The following is a 19,383-nucleotide window of genomic DNA, read 5'->3' on the forward strand; positions in this document are numbered from 1 at the left end:
CTTTAATTCCCCCAAAATCACCCCAAATCCACGTGACATCCCCCAAAATTCCCCCAAAATCCCCATAACCAAATTCCCGAAATCCTAAAATTCAAAATCCTCCAAACCACCCTAAATCACCCAAATCCCTCTAAATTTCCCGAAAACCACCCAAATCCCATTGAAATCCCCCAAAAATTCCAATCTCTCCAAATCCTCTCCAAATAGCCCCAAATTTCCAAACCCCAAATTTCCCCAAATTCCCCAAATTCCCTTCCCCAAATCTCCCCAAACCTCCCCCAAATTCCCAAAATTCCCCCAAATCCTCCAAATTCCCCAACCTATTCAATCCCCCAAATTCCTCCAAATCTTCCCAAATTCCACCTAAATCCCCAAATTTCCCCAAAATCCTCCCAAAATCTGTGAAAATCGCCAAATCCCCTTTTCCCATCCAAAACCCCCAAATTTCCTCCAAATTCCCCCAATTTCCCCCAATCCCCTAAATCCCAAAATCTCCCAAAATTCCCATAATTTCAAACCTCCCCAAATTCCCCCAAAAATTCTCCAAAATTCCCCAAATCCTCAAATTTCCCAAATCCCCAAAACCTCAAACCTCTCCAAATCCCCCAAAAATTTCCCCAAAATCCCCACTTATTCCCCCAAATCCTCAAATCCCCAAATTCCCCAAAATCCCAAATTATCCCAATTCTCCAAATTCCCCAATTTTCCCAAATCCTCCTAAAATCCCTCAAAAATTCCCTCAAATCCCCCATATGTTCTCAAAATCCCCCAATTCCCCAAATTTTCCTCAAATTCTCTAAATCAAAATCCTCTCCAAAATCCTCAAATCCCCAATATCCCCAAAATCCACCCAAATTTTCCCCAATTCCCCAACCTTCAACTACCATTCTCAAATTCAAAATTTCCCCCAAATTTCCCCAAATTCCCCCAAATTTCCCCCAAATCCCCAATTTTGGGGGTTTTTTCTCTCTCTCTCTCCCCAGGGATGTTGGTGGTGAAGTTGGGAGGTCCTGTTTATAGGATCGGGGTCGGGGGAGGAGCTGCTTCCTCCATCCAGGTTTGGGACTTTTTTGGGAATTTTGGGGAATTTTGGGAATTTCTTGGGAATTTTGGGAGAATTTTTGGGAGGATTTTGGGGAATTTGGGGGAAAATTGGAGGATTTTAGGGTGATTTAGAGGGAATTTGGGGTGTATTTTAGGGGGATTTAGGGGGATTTGGGGTGGATTTTTGGGATTTTGGGATCCCAGAGTGAATTTTAGGGGATTTTCGGGAATTTAGGGTGGATTTGGGGTGGTTTGGAGAGGATTTTGTGGGATTTAGGGTGGATTTGGGGGAAATTTTGTGGGGATTTTGGGGGATTTGGGGTGGATTTTAGGGGATTTTAGGGAATTTAGGGTGGATTTGGGGTGCTTTGGAGAGGATTTTGGGGGGAATTTGAGGGGATTTATGGCAAATTTTAGGGGGATTTTTGTGGGATTTAGGGGAAAATTTGGGGTCCCAGGAGTGGATTTGGGGGATTTTGGGATCCCAGTGTGGATTTTAGGGGATTTTTGGGAATTCAGGGTGGATTTGGGGTGCTTTGGAGAGGATTTTGGAGCATTTTAGGGCAATTTTGAGGGGATTTAGGGTGGATTTGTGGGATTTAGGGGAAAATTTGGGATCCCAGGTGTGGATTTTTGGGATTTTGGGGAATTTAGGGTGGATTTGGGGTGGTTTGGAGAGGATTTTGTGGGGATTTAGGGTGGATTTGGGGGATTTATTGTGGATTTTAGGAGGATTTCGGGTGGATTTGGGGTGGATTTTGAGGCATTTTGGGATCCCAGAGTGAATTTTAGGGGATTTTCGGGAATTCAGGGTGGATTTGGGGTGCTTTGGAGAGGATTTTGGGGGATTTGAGGGGATTTTGGGAGGTCCTGTTTATAGGATTGGGGTCGGGGGAGGAGCTGCTTCCTCCATCCAGGTTTGGGACTTTTTGGGGATTTTTGGGGGAAATTTGGGAATTTCTGTGGGATTTGGGAAAAAATTGGGGGAATTTAGGAGGATTTTGGGGGATTTATGGGTGATTTTTGGGGAATTTAGGGTGGATTTGGGGGGATTTAGGGTGGATTTGGGACATTTTGGGATCCCAGTGTGAATTTTAGGGGATTTTCGGGAATTCAGGGTGGATTTGAGGTGGTTTGGAGAAGATTTTGGGGGATTTGAGGGGATTTATGGCAATTTTTAGGGGGATTTTTGTGGGATTTAGGAGAAATTTGGGGTCCCAGGGGTGGATTTTTGGGATTTTGGGATCCCAGTGTGAATTTTAGGGGATTTTTGGGAATTTAGGGTGGATTTGGGGTGGTTTGGAGAGGATTTTGGAGGATTGTAGGGAAATTTTGAAGGGATTTAGGGTGGATTTGTGGGATTTAGGGGAAAATTTGGGATCCCAGGGGTGGATTTTTGGGATTTTGGGACCCCAGAGTGAATTTTAGGGGATTTTTGGGAATTCAGGGTGGATTTGGGATGCTTTGGAGAGGATTTTGGGGGATTTGAGGGGACTTCGGGAGGTCCTGTTTATAGGATCGGGGTCGGGGGAGGAGCTGCTTCCTCCATCCAGGTTTGGGACTTTTTGGGGATTTTTGGGGGAATTTTGGGGATTTGGGAAAAAAATGGAGGAATTTGGGGGGATTTAGGGGGATTTTTGGGGGATTTAGGGTGGATTTTAGGAGGATTTAGGGGGATTTTTGGGGGATTTGGGGTGGATTTGGGGGATTTTGGGATCCCAGAGTGAATTTTGGGATCCCAGGTGACAACAAGGCTGAGCTAGACCTGCGGGAATTTTGGGATTTTTGGGTTCCCAGGTGTTTTTTGGGGGTATTTTTGTTATTCCTGGATGGATTTTTTTGGGGTTTTTTGCATTCTGGGTGTCCCTGGATGGATTTCCCGGTGACACCAATGTCACCTGCTGTCCCCAAGCCCAAGGTGACAACGAAGCCGAGCGTCACCTGTGAGAAATTGGGATTTTTGGGGTTTCTGGATGAAGATATTTTGTATTTTCGTTATTCCTGGGCAGATTTTTTTGGGGTTTTTTGCATTCTGGGTGTCCCTGGATGGATTTTTTTGGGGATTTTTCCATTACCAATGTCACCTGCTGTCCCCAAGCCCAAGGTGACAACGAGGCCAAGCGTCACCTGCGGGAATTTTGGGATTTTTGGGTTCCCAGATGTGTTTTGGGGCTATTTTCATTATCCCTGGGTGGATTTTTTTGGGGTTTTTTGCATTCTGGATGTCCCTGGATGGATTTTTTTGGGGATTTTTCCATTTCCGATGTCACCTGCTGTCCCCAAGCCCAAGGTGACAACGAGGCCAAGCGGGAATTTGGAGATTTTTGGGGTTTCTGGATGAAGATTTTGTGTATTTTTGTTATTCCTGGGTGGATTATTTTTGGGTTTTTTGCATTCTGGGTGTCCCTGGATGGATTTCCCGGTGACACCGATGTCACCCGCTGTCCCCAGGTGCAAGGTGACAATGACACCAAGCGTCACCTGCAGGAATTTGGGGATTTGGGGTTCCCAGATGTTTTTTGGGGGTATTTTTGTTATTCCTGGGTGGATTTTTTTGGGGTTTTTCACATTCTGGGTGTCCCTGGATGGATTTTCCCGGTGACACCGATGTCACCTGCTGTCCCCAAGCCCAAGGTGACAACCAGGCCAAGCGTGACCGGCGGGAATTTGGGATTTTGGGGTTTCTGGATGAAGATTTTTTGCATTTTTGTTATTCCTGGGCAGATTTTTTTGGGGTATTTTGCATTCTGGGTGTCCCTGGATGGATTTTTTTTTGGGATTTTTCCATTTCCGATGTCACCTGCTGTCCCCAGGTGCAAGGTGACAACGAGGCCAAGTGTGACCTGCGGGAATTTGGGGATTTTGGGTTCCCAGATGTTTTTTGGGGCTATTTTTGTCATTCCTGGGTGGATTTTTTTTGGGTTTTTCACATTCTGGGTGTCCCTGGATGGATTTTCCCGGTGACTCCGATGTCACTTGCTGTCCCCATTTCCAAGGTGACAACAAGGCCGAGTGTGACCTGCGGGAATTTTGGGATTTTTGGGTTCCCAGATGTTTTTTGGGGGTGTTTTCGTTATTCCTGGGTGGATTTTTTGGGGGTTTTTTGCATTCTGGGTGTCCCTGGATGGATTTCCCGGTGACACTGATGTCACCCGCTGTCCCCAGGTGCAGGGTGACAACGAGGCAGAGCGGGACCTGCGGGAATTTGGGATTTTTGGGTTCCCAGATGTTTTTTGGGGGTATTTTTGTCATTCCTGGGCAGATTTTTTTGGGGTTTTTTGCATTTTTCCTATTCCTGGATGGATTTTCCCAGTGACACCGATGTCACCCGCTGTCCCCAAGCCCAAGGTGACAACGAAGCCGAGCGTCACCTGTGAGAAATTGGGATTTTTGGGGTTTCTGGATGAAGATTTTTTGTATTTTTGTTATTCCTGGTTGGATTTTTTTGGGGTTTTTTGCATTCTGGGTGTCCCTGGATGGATTTCCCCGGTGACACCGATGTCACCTGCTGTCCCCAAGCCCAGGGTGACAACAAGGCCGAGTGTGACCTGTGGGAATTTGGGATTTTTGGGGTTTCTGGATGAAAATTTTTTGTATTTTTGTCATTCCTGGGTGGATTTTTTTTGGGTTTTTTGCATTCTGGGTGTCCCTGGATGGATTTTCCCGGTGACACCGATGTCACCTGCTGTCCCCAGGTGCAAGGTGACAATGACACCAAGCGTCACCTGTGAGAATTTGGGGATTTTGGGGTTTCTGGATGAAAATTTTTTGTATTTTTGTTATTCCTGGTTGGATTTTTTGGGGGTTTTTTGCATTCTGGGTGTCCCTGGATGGATTTTTTTGGGGATTTTTCCATTTCTGATGTCACCTGCTGTCCCCAGGTGCAAGGTGACAATGAGGCCGAGTGTGACCTGCGGGAATTTGGGATTTTTGGGGTTTCTGGATGAAGATTTTTTGCATTTTTGTTATTCCTGGGTGGATTTTTTGGGGTTTTTTGCATTCTGGGTGTCCCTGGATGGATTTTCCCGGTGACTCCGATGTCACCTGCTGTCCCCAGGTGCAGGGTGACAACGAAGACGAGCGTCAGCTGTGAGAAATTGGGATTTTTGGGGTTTCTGGGTGAAGATTTTTTGCATTTTCATTATTCCTGGGTGGATTTTTTTGGGGTTTTTTGCATTCTGGGTGTCCCTGGATGGATTTCCCCGGTGACACCGATGTCACTGGCTGTCCCCAGGTGCAAGGTGACAACGAGGCGGAGCGGGACCTGGGCGCCGTGCAGCGCGGTGACCCCGAGATGGAGCAGAAGCTGAACAGAGTGCTGAGGGGATGTGTGGAGAGCGGAGAGAGGAACCCTGTGAGCTCCATCCACGACCAGGGCGCTGGGGGCAACGGTGAGGGGCTTGGGGACATTTGGGGACACTGGGGATATTGGGGACAGTGGGGACATTGGGGACGTTGGAACCCTGTGAGCTCCATCCATGACCAGGGGGCTGGGGGCAATGGTGAGACATTTGGGGACATTTGGGGACATTGGGGACATTGGGGACATTGGGGACATTGGGGACGTTGGAACCCTGTGAGCTCCATCCATGACCAGGGGGCTGGGGGCAATGGTGAGGGGCTTGGGGACATTTGGGGACACTGGGGACATTGGGGACGTTGGAGACATTGGGGACGTTGGGGACATTTGGGGACATTGGGGACAGTGGGGATACTGGGGATAGTGAGGACATTTGGGGATACGGGGGACATTGGCGAGAGGAACCCTGTGAGCTCCATCCATGACCAGGGGGCTGGAGGCAATGGTGAGGGGCTTGGGGACATTTGGGGACATTGGGGACATTGGGGATACTGGGGATATTGGGGACATTTGGGGACATTGGGGACACTGGTGAGAGGAACCCTGTGAGCTCCATCCATGACCAGGGGGCTGGGGGCAACGGTGAGACATTTGGGGACATTGGGGACATTGGGGACGTTGGGGACATTGGGGACATTGGGGACATTGGGGACATTGGGGATGTTGGAACCCTGTGAGCTCCATCCATGACCAGGGCGCTGGGGGCAATGGTGAGGGGCTTGGGGACATTTGGGGACATTGGGGGTGTTGGGGGCATTGGGGTGAATGAGGACATTGGGGATGTTGGGGATGTTGGGGACATTGGGGACATTGGGGGTGTTGGGGACATTGGGGTGAATGAGGACATTGGGGACAGTGGGGACAGTGGGGACAGTCAGGACACTGGGGACGTTGGAACCCTGTGAGCTCCATCCATGACCAGGGCACTGGGGGCAATGGTGAGACATTTGGGGACATTGGGGACATTAATGGGGACATTGGGGACGTTGGGGACGTTGGGGACATTAATGGGGACATTGGAGATGTTGGGGATATTGGGGACAGTGAGGACATTGTGGATGTTGGGGACATTGGGGATTTGGGGACATTGGGGACATTGGGGGACATTGAGAACCCTGTGAGCTCCATCCACGACCAGGGGGCTGGGGGCAACGGTGAGACACATTTGGGGACATTTGGGGACACTGGGGACATTGGGGTGAATGAAGACATTGGGGACATTGGGGATATTGGGGACATTGGGGACACAGGAGGACATTTGGGATATTTAGGGTCATTGGGGACATTGGGGGGATTGTGACATTGAGTGCCATTGGACATTGGTGGTTGGGGACATTGGGGACACTGGGGACATTGGGGACACTGGGGACATCAGGGACAGTCCTGGACACAGCCCTGGTGACATTAGGGACATCACTGGGGACACTGGGAGCACTGGGGACATCACAGGGGACATTGGGGTGACACAAAGCCACACCTGGGGACACAGCGGGACAGGGCCAAGATCCTGGAGTGTCCCCAGTGTCCCCAATGATGTCCCCAATGTCCCCAGGCAACGTCCTGAAGGAGATCTCCGAGCCAGCCGGGGCTGTCATCTACGCCAGCCGCTTCCAGGTCAGTGTCCCCAATGTCCCCAATGTCCCCAATGTCCCCAATGTCCCCAAATCCCCAGTTACCCCAATTCCCACAATACCTTTAATCCAATGATGTCACCAATTGCCATGGTGACACTTTGGTGACCTTGGTGACACTGGTGACAGCTGGGTGACCCGACGCTGAGTGTCCTGGAGCTGTGGGGCACAGAGTGCCAGCAGTGTCCTTTGTCCCCAATGTCCCCAATGTCCCCAAATCCCCATTTACCCCAATTTTCCCAATTCCCTTCAATCCCATGATGTCACCAATGGCTGTGGTGGCCTTGGTGACACTTTGGTGACACCGGTGACAGCTGGGTGACCCGACGCTGAGTGTCCTGGAGCTGTGGGGCACAGAGTGCCAGCAGTGTCCTCAATGTCCCCAATGTCCCCAAATCCCCAGTTACCCCAATTCCCACAATACCTTTAATCCCATGATGTCACCAATGGCTGTGGTGACACCTTGGTGACCTTGGTGACACTGGTGACAGCTGGGTGACCCAACGCTGAGTGTCCTGGAGCTGTGGGGTGCAGAGTGCCAGCAGTGTCCTTTGTCCCCAATGTCCCCAATGTCCCCAAATCCCCATTTTTCCCTCATTTCCCTCAATATCGTTAATTCCCCATTATCACCAATGGCTCTGGTGACCTTGGTGACATCGGTGACATTGGTGACAGCTGGGTGACCCGACGCTGAGTGTCCTGGAGCTGTGGGGCGCAGAGTACCAGCAGTGTCCTTTGTCCCCAGTGTCCCCAATGTCCCCAAATCCCCATTTACCCCAATGCCTTTTCTCCCCCATTATCACCAATGGCTCCGGTGACATTGGTGACACTTTGGTGACACTGGTGACAGCTGGGTGACCCGACGCTGAGTGTCCTGGAGCTGTGGGGCGCAGAGTACCAGCAGTGTCCTTTGTCCCCAGTGTCCCCAATGTCCCCATTTACCCCAATACTTTTTCTCCCCCATTATCACCAATGGCTGTGATGACCCTTTGGTGACCTTGGTGACATTTGGGGACAGCTGGGTGACCCGACGCTGAGTGTCCTGGAGCTGTGGGGCGCAGAGTGCCAGCAGTGTCCTTTGTCCCCAGTGTCCCCAATGTCCCCAAATCCCTTTTCTCCCCCATTATCACCAATGGCTCCAGTGACATTGGTGACACTTTGGTGACATTGGGGACAGCTAGGTGACCCGACGCTGAGTGTCCTGGAGCTGTGGGGCGCAGAGTACCAGCAGTGTCCTTTGTCCCCAGTGTCCCTAATGTCCCCAGTGTCCCCAATGTCCCCAAATCCCCATTTACCCCAATGCCTTTTCTCCCCCATTATCACCAATGGCTGTGATGACACTTTGGTGACCTTGGTGACACTGGTGACAGCTGGGTGACCCGACGCTGAGTGTCCTGGAGCTGTGGGGCGCAGAGTACCAGCAGTGTCCTTTGTCCCCAGTGTCCCCAATGTCCCCATTTACCCCAATACTTTTTCTCCCCCATTGTCACCAATGACCATGATGGCCTTGGTGACCCTTTGGTGACCTTGGTGACATTTGGGGACAGCTGGGTGACCCGACGCTGAGTGTCCTGGAGCTGTGGGGCGCAGAGTACCAGGAGTCCAACGCGCTGCTGGTCCGGCCGGCGGCGCTGGCGCTGCTCAGGCGACTGGCTGAGAGAGAGAGATGTCCCCTGAGTGTGGTGGGGACAGTGACAGGGGACGGCAAGGTGAGAGCCTGGGGACAGCGGGGACATTAATGGGGACATTGGGGATGGTGGGGATGTTGGAGACATTGAGGACACTGGGGACACTGGGGACATTTGGGGACATTGGGGACATTGGGGATGTTGGGGATGTTGGGGACATTGGGGATGTTGGGGACATTGGGGACATTGGGGACATCATTGGGGACATTGGGGACATTGGGGATGTTGGGGACATTGGGGACATTGGGGACATTGGGGATGTTGGGGACATTGGGGACATTGGGGACATTGGGGACATTGGGGACATCATTGGGGACATTGGGGACATTGGGGACATTGGGGATATTTTGGGATTTGGGGACATTGGGGACATTGGGGACATTGGGGATGTTGGGGACATTGGGGACATTGGGGACATTGGGGATTTGGGGATGTTGGGGACATTTGGGGACATTGGGGACATTGGGGACATCACTGGGGACATCATTGGGGACCCTGAGGATCCCTCGGGTGGCTTTGGGTTCCTCTGGGTGATTTTTCTGGGTAGTTTTTTGGGGTTTTTTTGGGGTCTTGGAGGTGGTTTTTGGGTCATTTTGGGGTGATTTTGGTTCAGATTTTTGGGGTGATTTTGTAGGTTTTTGTGGGGATTTTTGGGATGATTTTGGGTTATTTTTGGGATGATTTTGGGTTATTTTGGTTCTGAGTTTTGGGATGATTTTGGGTTATTTTTGTGGGGATTTTTGGGGTGATTTTGGGGTGTTTTCTGTGGGTAATTTTGGGGTGATTTTGTGGGTTTTTGGTGAGTGATTTTTGGGTGATTTTTGTTTTGGTTTGATTTTGGTGGTAATTTTGTGGATTTTTGGGGTGATTTTTGGTTTGTTTTTGGGTGATTTTGGTGCTGATTTTTGTGGCAATTCTGTGAGTGTTTGGGGATGATTTTGGGTTGATTTTGGGTTGATTTTTGGGGTGCTTTTGGGCCAATTTTGGGATGATTTTGGGGTTGATTTTTGGTTGATTTTTGGTTGATTTTGGGCTGATTTGGGGCTGATTTTGGGCTGATTTTTGGTTTGTTTTGGGGTATTTTGGTGCTGATTTTTGTGGTAATTTTGTGAGTGTTTTGGGCTGATTTTGGGTTGATTTTGGGGCTGATTTTGGGCTGATTTTGGGCTGATTTTCCGGGATTTTTGAGTGATTCTGGTGCTGATTTTTAGGATAATTCAGTGAGTGTTTGGGGCTGATTTTCGGTTGATTTTCAGGGTTTTTTGGGGTGGTTTTGTGCCGATTTTTTTGATAATTTTGTGAGTGTTTGGGGATGATTTTGGGTTGATTTGGGGCTGATTTTGGGCTGATTTTGGTGCTGATTTTTATGGCAATTCTGTGAGTGTTTTGGGTTGATTTTGGGCTGATTTTGGCTGATTTTTGTGCCGATTTTCTGTGATTTTTGGGTGATTTTGGTGCTGATTTTTGTGGCAACTCTGTGAGTGTTTGGGGCTGATTTTGGGCTGATTTTGGGTTGATTTTGGGCTGATTTTGGTGTTGATTTTGGGCTGATTTTAGGTTGATTTTGGGCTGATTTTTGGTGATTTTTCTGCCGATTTTCAGGGATTTTTGGGTTGATTTTGGGGTGATTTTGGTGCTGATTTTTGTGGTAATTCTGTGAGTGTTTTGGGTTGATTTTGGATTGATTTTGGGCAGATTTTGGGCTAATTTTGGGGTATTTTGCTGCTGATTTTTAGGATAATCCTGTGAGTGTTTGGGGCTGATTTTGGGCTGATTTTGGGCTGATTTTGGGCTGATTTTTGGGCTGATTTTCAGGGATTTTGGGGTGATTTTGGGCTGATTTTTAGGATAATTCTGTGAGTGTTTGGGGTTGATTTTGGGTTGATTTTGGGTTGATTTTGGGCTGATTTTTGGCTGTTTTTTGGTTTGTTTTTCGGGTATTTTGGTGCTGATTTTTAGGATAATTCTGTGAGTGTTTTGGGTTGATTTTGGGTTGATTTTCGGCTGATTTTTGGCTGATTTTGGGCTGATTTTGGGGTTGATTTTGGGCTGATTTTGGGGTGATTTTGGTTTGATTTTGGGCTGATTTTGGGGCTGATTTTTGGGGCTGATTTTGGGGTGGTTTTGGTTGATTTTGGGTTGATTTTTGTGGTAATTTTGTGGGATTTTGGCGCTGATTTTGGGGTATTTTGGGCTGATTTTTAGGGTAATTTTGGGGTGGTTTTGGGGTGATTTTGGGTTGATTTTTGTGCTGATTTTCGTGCTGATTTTCAGGGTTTTTTGGGGTGATTTTCAGGTCATTTTCAGGTGATTTTTGGGTTTTTTTGGGATGTTTTTGGGGTGATTTTGGTGCTGATTTTTAGAGTAATTTTGTGGGTGTTTCTGGGTGTTTTTGGGGTGATTTTGAGTGTTTCTTGGGATGATCATGAGTGGTTTTTGGGGTGATTTTGGTGCTGATTTTTGCAGTCATTTTGTGGGTGTTTTGGGGTTTTTTGGTGGCGATTTTGGGGTTTTTTGAGGCTGATTTTTCGGGCAATTTTGTGACTTTTTCAGGGGATCCTGGGTATGTTTTTGGGGCATCTTGGTGCTGATTTTTAGGATAATTCTGGGCTGATTTTGGGTTGATTTTGGCCTGATTTTTGGTTTGTTTTTCGGGTATTTTGGTGCTGATTTTTGTGGCAATTCTGTGAGTGTTTGGGGCTGATTTTGGGCTGATTTTTGGGGTTTTTTTGGGGTGATTTTGGTGCTGATTTTTTGGATAATTTTGTGAGTGTTTTGGGATGATTTTGGGCTGATTTTGGGCTGATTTTGCTGCTGATTTTGGGTTGATTTTTGGCTGTTTTTTGGTTTATTTTTCAAATATTTTGCTGCTGATTTTTAGGATAATTCTGGGTTGATTTGGGGTTGGTTTTGGGTTGATTTTGGGCTGATTTTGGGCTGATTTTTGGCTGTTTTTTGATTTGTTATTCAGATATTTTGCTGCTGATTTTTAGGATAATTCTGTCAGTATTTTGGGATCATTTTGGGCTGATTTTGGGCTGATTTTGGGCTGATTTTGGGCTGTTTTTTGGTTTATTTTTAAAATATTTTGCTGCTGATTTTTAGGATAATTCTGGGTTGGTTTTGGGTTGATTTTGGGCAGATTTTGGGCTGATTTTTGGCTGTTTTTTGATTTGTTATTCAGATATTTTGCTGCTGATTTTTAGGATAATTCTGTCAGTATTTTGGGATCATTTTGGGCTGATTTTGGGCTGATTCTGGGTTGATTTTTGTGCCGATTTTCAGGGATTTTTGGGTTTATTTTTGGGGTATTTTGCTGCTGATTTTTAGGATAATTCTGTGAGTGTTTTGGGATCATTTTGGGTTGATTTTGGGCAGATTTTGGGCTGATTTTGGGATATTTTTGGGTTGATTTTAGGCTGATTTTGGGGTATTTTGGTTTGATTTTGGGCTGATTTTTGGCTGTTTTTTGGTTTGTTTTTCAGATATTTTGCTGCTGATTTTTAGGATAATTCTGTGAATGTTTTGGGCTGATTTTGGGCTGATTTTGGGCTGATTTTTGGGGTTTTTTTCCCCCCAGATCGTGCTGGTGGATGACTTGGCCTCTCCAGTGCCCGAGGGAGGATCTCACCAGGGACTCCCAACCCCTGTCAACCTGGAGCTGGAGTGGGTGTTGGGCAAGATGCCCCAGAAGGTGAGAGGAAACCCCAAAATCACCCCAAATTTTAGGGAAAAAACCCCAAAAAATTATCCCAAAATTTGGGGGAGAAACCTTAAAAATTGCCCCAAATTTGGGGGAAAAAACCCAAAAAAATATCCCAAATTTGGGAGGGAAACCCCAAAAAACTGGGGGGGAAACCATAAAAAGGGACCCCAAAAATTGCCCCAAATTTGGGGAAAAACCCCCAAAAAATTACCCCAAAATTTGGGGGAAAATCCCCAAAAAATTACCCCAAAATTTGGGGAAAATCCATGAAAAAATTACCCCAAAATTTGGGGGAAAACCCTAAAGATTAACTTCAAATTTGGGGGAAAACCCCAAAAAAATCACCCCAAATTTGGGGGAAAAACCTTCAAAAATGACCCCAGATTTGGAGAAACCCTAAAAATTATCCCAAAATTTGGGGGAAAACCCTAAATATTATCCCAAATTTGGGGGAAAACCCTTCCAAAAATTACCCCAAAATTCGGGGAAAACACTTCAAAAAATTACCCCAAATTTGGGAGAAAAACCTTCAAAAATGACCCCAAATTTGGGGGAAAACGCTTCAAAAAATGACCCCAAAACTGGGGAGGAAACCCTAAAAATGACCCCAAATTTGGGGGAAAAACTCCTAAAAACTGACGTCAAAATTGGGGGGAAAACCATAAAAAGGGACCATAAAATTATCCCAAATTTGGGGGAAAACCCTTCCAAAAATCACCCCAAATTTGGGGAGGAAAACCCCAAAAATGGACCACAAAATTTGGGGGAAAACCTTTCCAAAAATCACCCCAAATTTGGGGGGAAACCCTAAAAACTGATGTCAAAATTGGGGGGAAAACCATAAAAAGGGACCCCAAAATCACCCCAAATTTGGGGGAAAACCCATCAAAAAATCACCCCAAATTTGGGGGAGAAACCCTAAAAATTAACTTCAAATTTGGGGGAAAACCCTTCAAAAATGACCCCAAATTTGGAGAAACCCCAAAAATTATCCCAAAATTTGGGGGAAAACCCTAAATATTATCCCAAATTTGGGGGGAAAACCCTTCCAAAAATTGCCCCAAAATTCGGGGAAAACCCTTCCAAAAATCATCCCAAATTTGGGAGGGAAACCCTAAAAATTATCCCAAAATTTGGGGGAAAACGCTTCAAAAAATGACCTCAAAACTGGGGGAAAACCCTTCCAAAAATACCCAAAAATTGGGGAGGAAAACCTAAAAATCACCCCAGATTTGGGGAAAACCCATCAAAAAATCACCCCAAAATTTGGGGGAGAAACCCTTCAAAAAATTACCCCAAATTTGGAGGGAAATCCTAAAAATAGAGCCCAAAAATTACCCAAAATTGGGGAGAAACCCTAAAAACTGACCCAAATTTTGGGACTTCCTCCCCCATTTTTCCACCCTATTTGTTTCCCCTTTCATTTAAATCCCCCCAAATTTTGGAACTCCCCAAATTTTGGGACCCCAAAATTTTTTGGGAACCCCCAAATTTGACCTTCCCCAAAATTTCAGGATCCCTCAGACTTTTCCCCCCATTTTCTCCATTATTTAATTTATTAATTCAATTTTAAATCCCCCAAAATTTGGAACTCACCCAGTTTTGGGAACCCCAAATTTTTTTGGGGATCCCCAGATTTTGGGATCTCCCCCAAATTGAGACCTCCCACCCCAAATTTTGGGATTCCCTCTTTTATTTATCCTGTAATTTAATTGAATTGAATTTAATTTCAATTTAATTCCTCAAAATTTCACCTCCCTGAATTTCCAACCCCCCAAATTTTTTTGGGAGCCCCAAGTCTGACCTCCCCGAATTTTGGGACCCCAAATTTTTTCTGGGGGACACACAGATTTTTTGGGGACCCCTCCCCAAATCGAGACCTCCCACCCTAAATTTTGGGTTTCCCTCTTTCATTTATCCTGTAATTTAATTGAATTTAATTTAATTTCAATTTAATTCCCCAAAATTTCACCTCCCTGAATTTCCAACCCCCCAGATTTTTTTGGGGACTCACAGATTTTTTGGGGACCCCTCCCCAAATCGAGACCTCCCACCCCAAATTTTGGGATTCCCTCTTTTATTTATCCCATAATTTAATTTAATTTCAATTTAATTCCAATTTAATTTCAATTTAATTCCCCAAAATTTCACCTCCCTGAATTCTGAACCCCCAAATTTTTTTGGGGAGCCCCAAATCTGACTTCCCCGAATTTTGGGATCCCAAATTTTTGGGTGACCCTCCCCAAATTTTTTGGTGTCCCCAGGAGTTCCGCGTGTCCCTCTGTCCCCTCCCGCGGCGCCCGCTGAGCCTGCCGGCCGAGCTGGCAGTGACCACGGCGCTGGGCAGAGTGCTGAGGCTGCCGGCCGTGGCCAGCAAGAGGTACCTGACCAACAAGGTGGGTGTCACCTGTGTGTCACCTGTGTCACCTGTGTGTGTTCAATGTGTCACCTGTGTGACACCGATGGCTGCCGGCCGAGCTGGCAGTGAGCGCCGCGCTGGGCAGAGTGCTGAGGCTGCCGGCCGTGGCCAGCAAGAGGTACCTGACCAACAAGGTGAGTGTCACCTGAGTGTCACCTGTGTCATTTGTGTCACCTGAGTGTCACCTGTGTCACCTGTGTGTGCTCAATGTGTCACCTGTGTGACACCGATGGCTGCCGGCCGAGCTGGCAGTGAGCACAGCGCTGGGCAGAGTGCTGAGGCTGCCGGCCGTGGCCAGCAAGAGGTACCTGACCAACAAGGTGAGTGTCACCTGGGTCACCTCAGTGTCACCTGAGTGTCACCTGTGTCACCTGTGTCATCCCCGAGTCATATATGTGTCACCTGTGTCACCTGTGTAATGTATGTGTCACCTGTGTGACACCAAATGGGCAGCAAGAGGTACCTGACCAACAAGGTGAGTGTCACCTGGGTGTCACCTGTGTCACCTGAGTGTCACCTGTGTCACCTGAGTCATCCCCGAGTCATATATGTGTCACCTGTGTTACCTGAGTCATGTATGTGTCACCTGTGTGACACCAAACTCTCAGCTGTGGCCAGCAAGAGGTACCTGACCAACAAGGTGAGTGTCACCTGTGTCACCTGTGTGTCATTTGTGTCATTTGTGTCACCTGTGTTACCTGTATGTCACACCTGTGTCACCTGTGTTACCTGTGTGTCACCTGAGTCATGTATGTGTCACCTGTGTGACACCAAATGGCCAGCAAGAGGTACCTGACCAACAAGGTGAATCGTTATTGTCACCTGAGTGTCACCTGAGTGTCACCTGAGTCACCTGTATGTCACACCTGTGTCACCTGTGTTACCTGTGTGTCACCTGAATAATGTATGTGTCACCTGTGTGACACCAAATGGGCAGCAAGAGGTACCTGACCAACAAGGTGAGTGTCACCTGAGTCACCTGAGTGTCACCTGAGTGTCACCTGGGTGTCATCTGTGTCATTTGTCACACCTGTGTTACCTGTGTGTCACACCTGAGTCATGTATGTGTCACCTGTGTGACACCAAGTGGGCAGCAAGAGGTACCTGACCAACAAGGTGAGTGTCACCTGTGTCACCTGTGTCTCCTGAGTGTGTTCAGTGTGTCACCTGTGTGACACCGATGGCTGCCGGCCGAGCTGGCAGTGAGCACAGCGCTGGGCAGAGTGCTGAGGCTGCCGGCCGTGGCCAGCAAGAGGCACCTGACCAACAAGGTGAGTGTCACCTGGGTCACCTGTGTGTCACCTGAGTGTCACCTGAGTGTCACCTGAGTGTATGCAATGTGTCACCTGTGTTACCTGAGTTGTGTGTGTGTCACCTGTGTGACACCAAACGGGCAGCAAGAGGTACCTGACCAACAAGGTGAGTGTCACCTGAGTGTCACCTGTGTCACCTGTGTAACGTATGTGTTACCTGAGTAATGTATGTGTCACCTGTGCCACCCCTGTCACACCTGTGTGACACCAAACCCCAGCTGTGGGCAGCAAGAGGTACCTGACCAACAAGGTGAGTGTCACCTGTGTGTCACCTGTGTCACCTGAGTGTCACCTGAGTCATCCCCGAGTCATATATGTGTCACCTGTGTTACCTGTGTAACGTATGTGTCACCTGGGTGCCACTCCTGTCACACCTGTGTGACACCAAGTGGGCAGCAAGAGGTACCTGACCAACAAGGTGAGTGTCACCTGTGTGTCACCTCAGTGTCACCTGAGTGTCATTTGTGTCATTTGTGACACCTGTGTTACCTGTGTGTCACACCTGAGTCATGTATGTGTCACCTGTGTGACACCAAATGGCCAGCAAGAGGTACCTGACCAACAAGGTGAGTGTCACCTGTGTGTCACCTCTGTGTTACCTGTGTCACCTGTATGTCACACCTGTGTCACCTGTGTTACCTGTGTGTCACCTGAATAATGTATGTGTCACCTGTGTGACACCAAATGGGCAGCAAGAGGTACCTGACCAACAAGGTGAGTGTCACCTGTGTGTCACCTGAGTGTCACCTGTGTCACCTGAGTGTCATTTGTGTCATTTGTCACACCTGTGTCACCTGAGTGTCACCTGTGTGTCACCTGTGTCATTTGTCACACCTGTGTTACCTGTGTGTCACACCTGAGTCATGTATGTGTCACCTGTGTGACACCAAGTGGGCAGCAAGAGATACCTGACCAACAAGGTGAGTGTCACCTGTGTCACCTGAGTGTCACCTGTGTCACCTGTGTGTGTTCAATGTGTCACCTGTGTGACACCGATGGCTGCCGGCCGAGCTGGCAGTGAGCGCGGCGCTGGGCAGAGTGCTGAGGCTGCCGGCCGTGGCCAGCAAGAGGCACCTGACCAACAAGGTGAGTGTCACCTGGGTCACCTGTGTCACCTGAGTGTCATCTGAGTCACCTGTGTAATGTATGTGTTACCTGTGTGTCACACCTGAGTCATGTATGTGTCACCTGTGTGACACCAAATGGGCAGCAAGAGGTACCTGACCAACAAGGTGAGTGTCACCTGTGTCACCTGAGTGTCACCTGAGTGTCACCTGAGTGTCACCTGGGTGTCATCTGTGTCATTTGTCACACCTGTGTTAATGTATGTGTCACCTGTGCCACCCCTGTCACACCTGTGTGGCACCAAACCTCCCGGCCGTGGCCAGCAAGAGGTACCTGACCAACAAGGTGAGTGTCACCTGTGTCACCTGAGTGTCACCTGAGTGTCACCTGTGTCACCTGTGTCACCTGTATGTCACACCTGTGTCACCTGTGTTACCTGTGTGTCACCTGAATAATGTATGTGTCACCTGTGTGACACCAAGTGGCCAGCAAGAGGTACCTGAGCAACAAGGTGAGTGTCACCTGAGTGTCACCTGAGTGTGTTCAGTGTGTCACCTGAGTGTCACCTGCGTCACATCTGTGTCATTTCTGCTCACCTGGCTCACGTGCCTGATCTCGGTGTCACCTCGGTGTCACCTGTCTGTCACTTGTGCCATTCCTGTGTCATTTGTGCTCACCTGGGACACACCGGTGACCTGTGTGTCACCTGTGCCACCCGTGTGTCATTTGTGTCATTTCTGTGTCATTCGTGCTCACCTGTGGCACCTGAATGGCACCTGTGGCACTCCAGCCATGTCACCTTTGTGTCACCTGAGTGTCCCCAATGTCCCCAATGTCCCCAACGTCCCCAATGTCCCCAATGTCCCTAATGTCCCCAACATCCCCAATGTCCCCAATGTCCCCAATGTCCCCAATGTCCCCAATGTCCCCAATATCCCCAATGTCCCCAACGTCCCCAATGTCCCCAATATCCCTAATGTCCCCAACATCCCCAATGTCCCCAATGTCCCCAATGTCCCCAATGTCCCCAATGTCCCCAATATCCCCAATGTCCCCAACGTCCCCAATGTCCCCAATATCCCCAATGTCCCCAATGTCCCAATGTCCCCAATATCCCCAATGTCCCCAATGTCCCCAATGTCCCCATTAATGTCCCCAACATCCCCAATGTCCCAATGTCCCCAATGTGCCCAATATCCCCAATGTCCCCAATGTCCCCAATGTCCCCAATGTCCCCAATGTCCCCAATGTCCCCACTGTCCCAATGTCCCCAATGTCCCCATTAATGTCCCCAACATCCCCAATGTCCCCAATGTCCCCACTGTCCCCAATGTCCCCAGTGTCCCCAATGTCCCCAATGTCCCCAACATCCCCAACATCCCCAATGTCCCCAGTGTCCCCAACATCCCCACTGTCCCCACTAATGTCCCCATTAATGTCCCCAGGTGGACCGCTCGGTGACAGGGCTGGTGGCCCAGCAGCAGTGCGTTGGTCCCCTGCAGTGTCCCCAATGTCCCCAGTGATGTCCCCAATGTCCCCAATGTCCCCAATGTCCCCAACATCCCCACTGTCCCCACTAATGTCCCCGCTGTCCCCAGGTGGACCGCTCGGTGACAGGGCTGGTGGCGCAGCAGCAGTGCGTCGGTCCCCTGCACACGCCGCTGGCCGACGTGGCGGTGGTGGCACTGTCCCACTTTGGGGACAGCGGCGCCGCCACGGCCATCGGCGAGCAGCCGGTCAAGGGGCTGCTGGACCCTGCGGCCGGAGCCAGGCTGGCGCTGACCGAGGCCATCACCAACATGGTGTTCGCCAGGGTGACACACCTCAAGGTGACACTGGGGACAGCGGGGACATTGGGGGGGTTGGGGACATTGGGGACATTGGGGTATTTGGGGACATTGGGGTTTGGGGACACTGGGGACATCGGGAACTGACTGAGGCCATCACCAGCATGGTGTTCGCCAGAGTGACACACCTCAAGGTGACATTGGGGACATGGGGACACTGGGGACATTGGTGGGGTTTGGGGACATTGGGGACATTGGGGACGTTGGGAATATTGGGGACATTGGGGACATTGGGGACATTGGGCGCTGACCGAGGCCATCACCAACATGGTGTTCGCCAGGGTGACACACCTCAAGGTGACACTGGGGA

General features: G+C 48.8%; 1 protein-coding gene across 1 annotated transcript in view; it reads left to right on the forward strand.

The window, feature by feature from the left end:
- Positions 1-19,383, forward strand: part of PFAS (phosphoribosylformylglycinamidine synthase) — a gene marked incomplete at its 3' end in the record, with an annotated part of 49,074 nt that overhangs the window by 13,498 nt on the left and 16,193 nt on the right. The window contains exons 5-11 of the mRNA XM_085045145.1: positions 984-1,057; positions 5,279-5,435; positions 6,957-7,018; positions 8,583-8,744; positions 12,304-12,417; positions 14,694-14,825; positions 18,825-19,055. Of these exons, the coding sequence (XP_084901271.1) occupies positions 984-1,057; positions 5,279-5,435; positions 6,957-7,018; positions 8,583-8,744; positions 12,304-12,417; positions 14,694-14,825; positions 18,825-19,055 (932 nt within the window). The remainder of the gene's footprint in view (positions 1-983; positions 1,058-5,278; positions 5,436-6,956; positions 7,019-8,582; positions 8,745-12,303; positions 12,418-14,693; positions 14,826-18,824; positions 19,056-19,383) is intronic.

Source organism: Lichenostomus cassidix, unplaced genomic scaffold (assembly GCF_008360975.1).
Source record: "Lichenostomus cassidix isolate B80296 unplaced genomic scaffold, HeHo_3.0 HiC_scaffold_34, whole genome shotgun sequence".
Lineage (NCBI taxonomy): Eukaryota > Metazoa > Chordata > Aves > Passeriformes > Meliphagidae > Lichenostomus > Lichenostomus cassidix.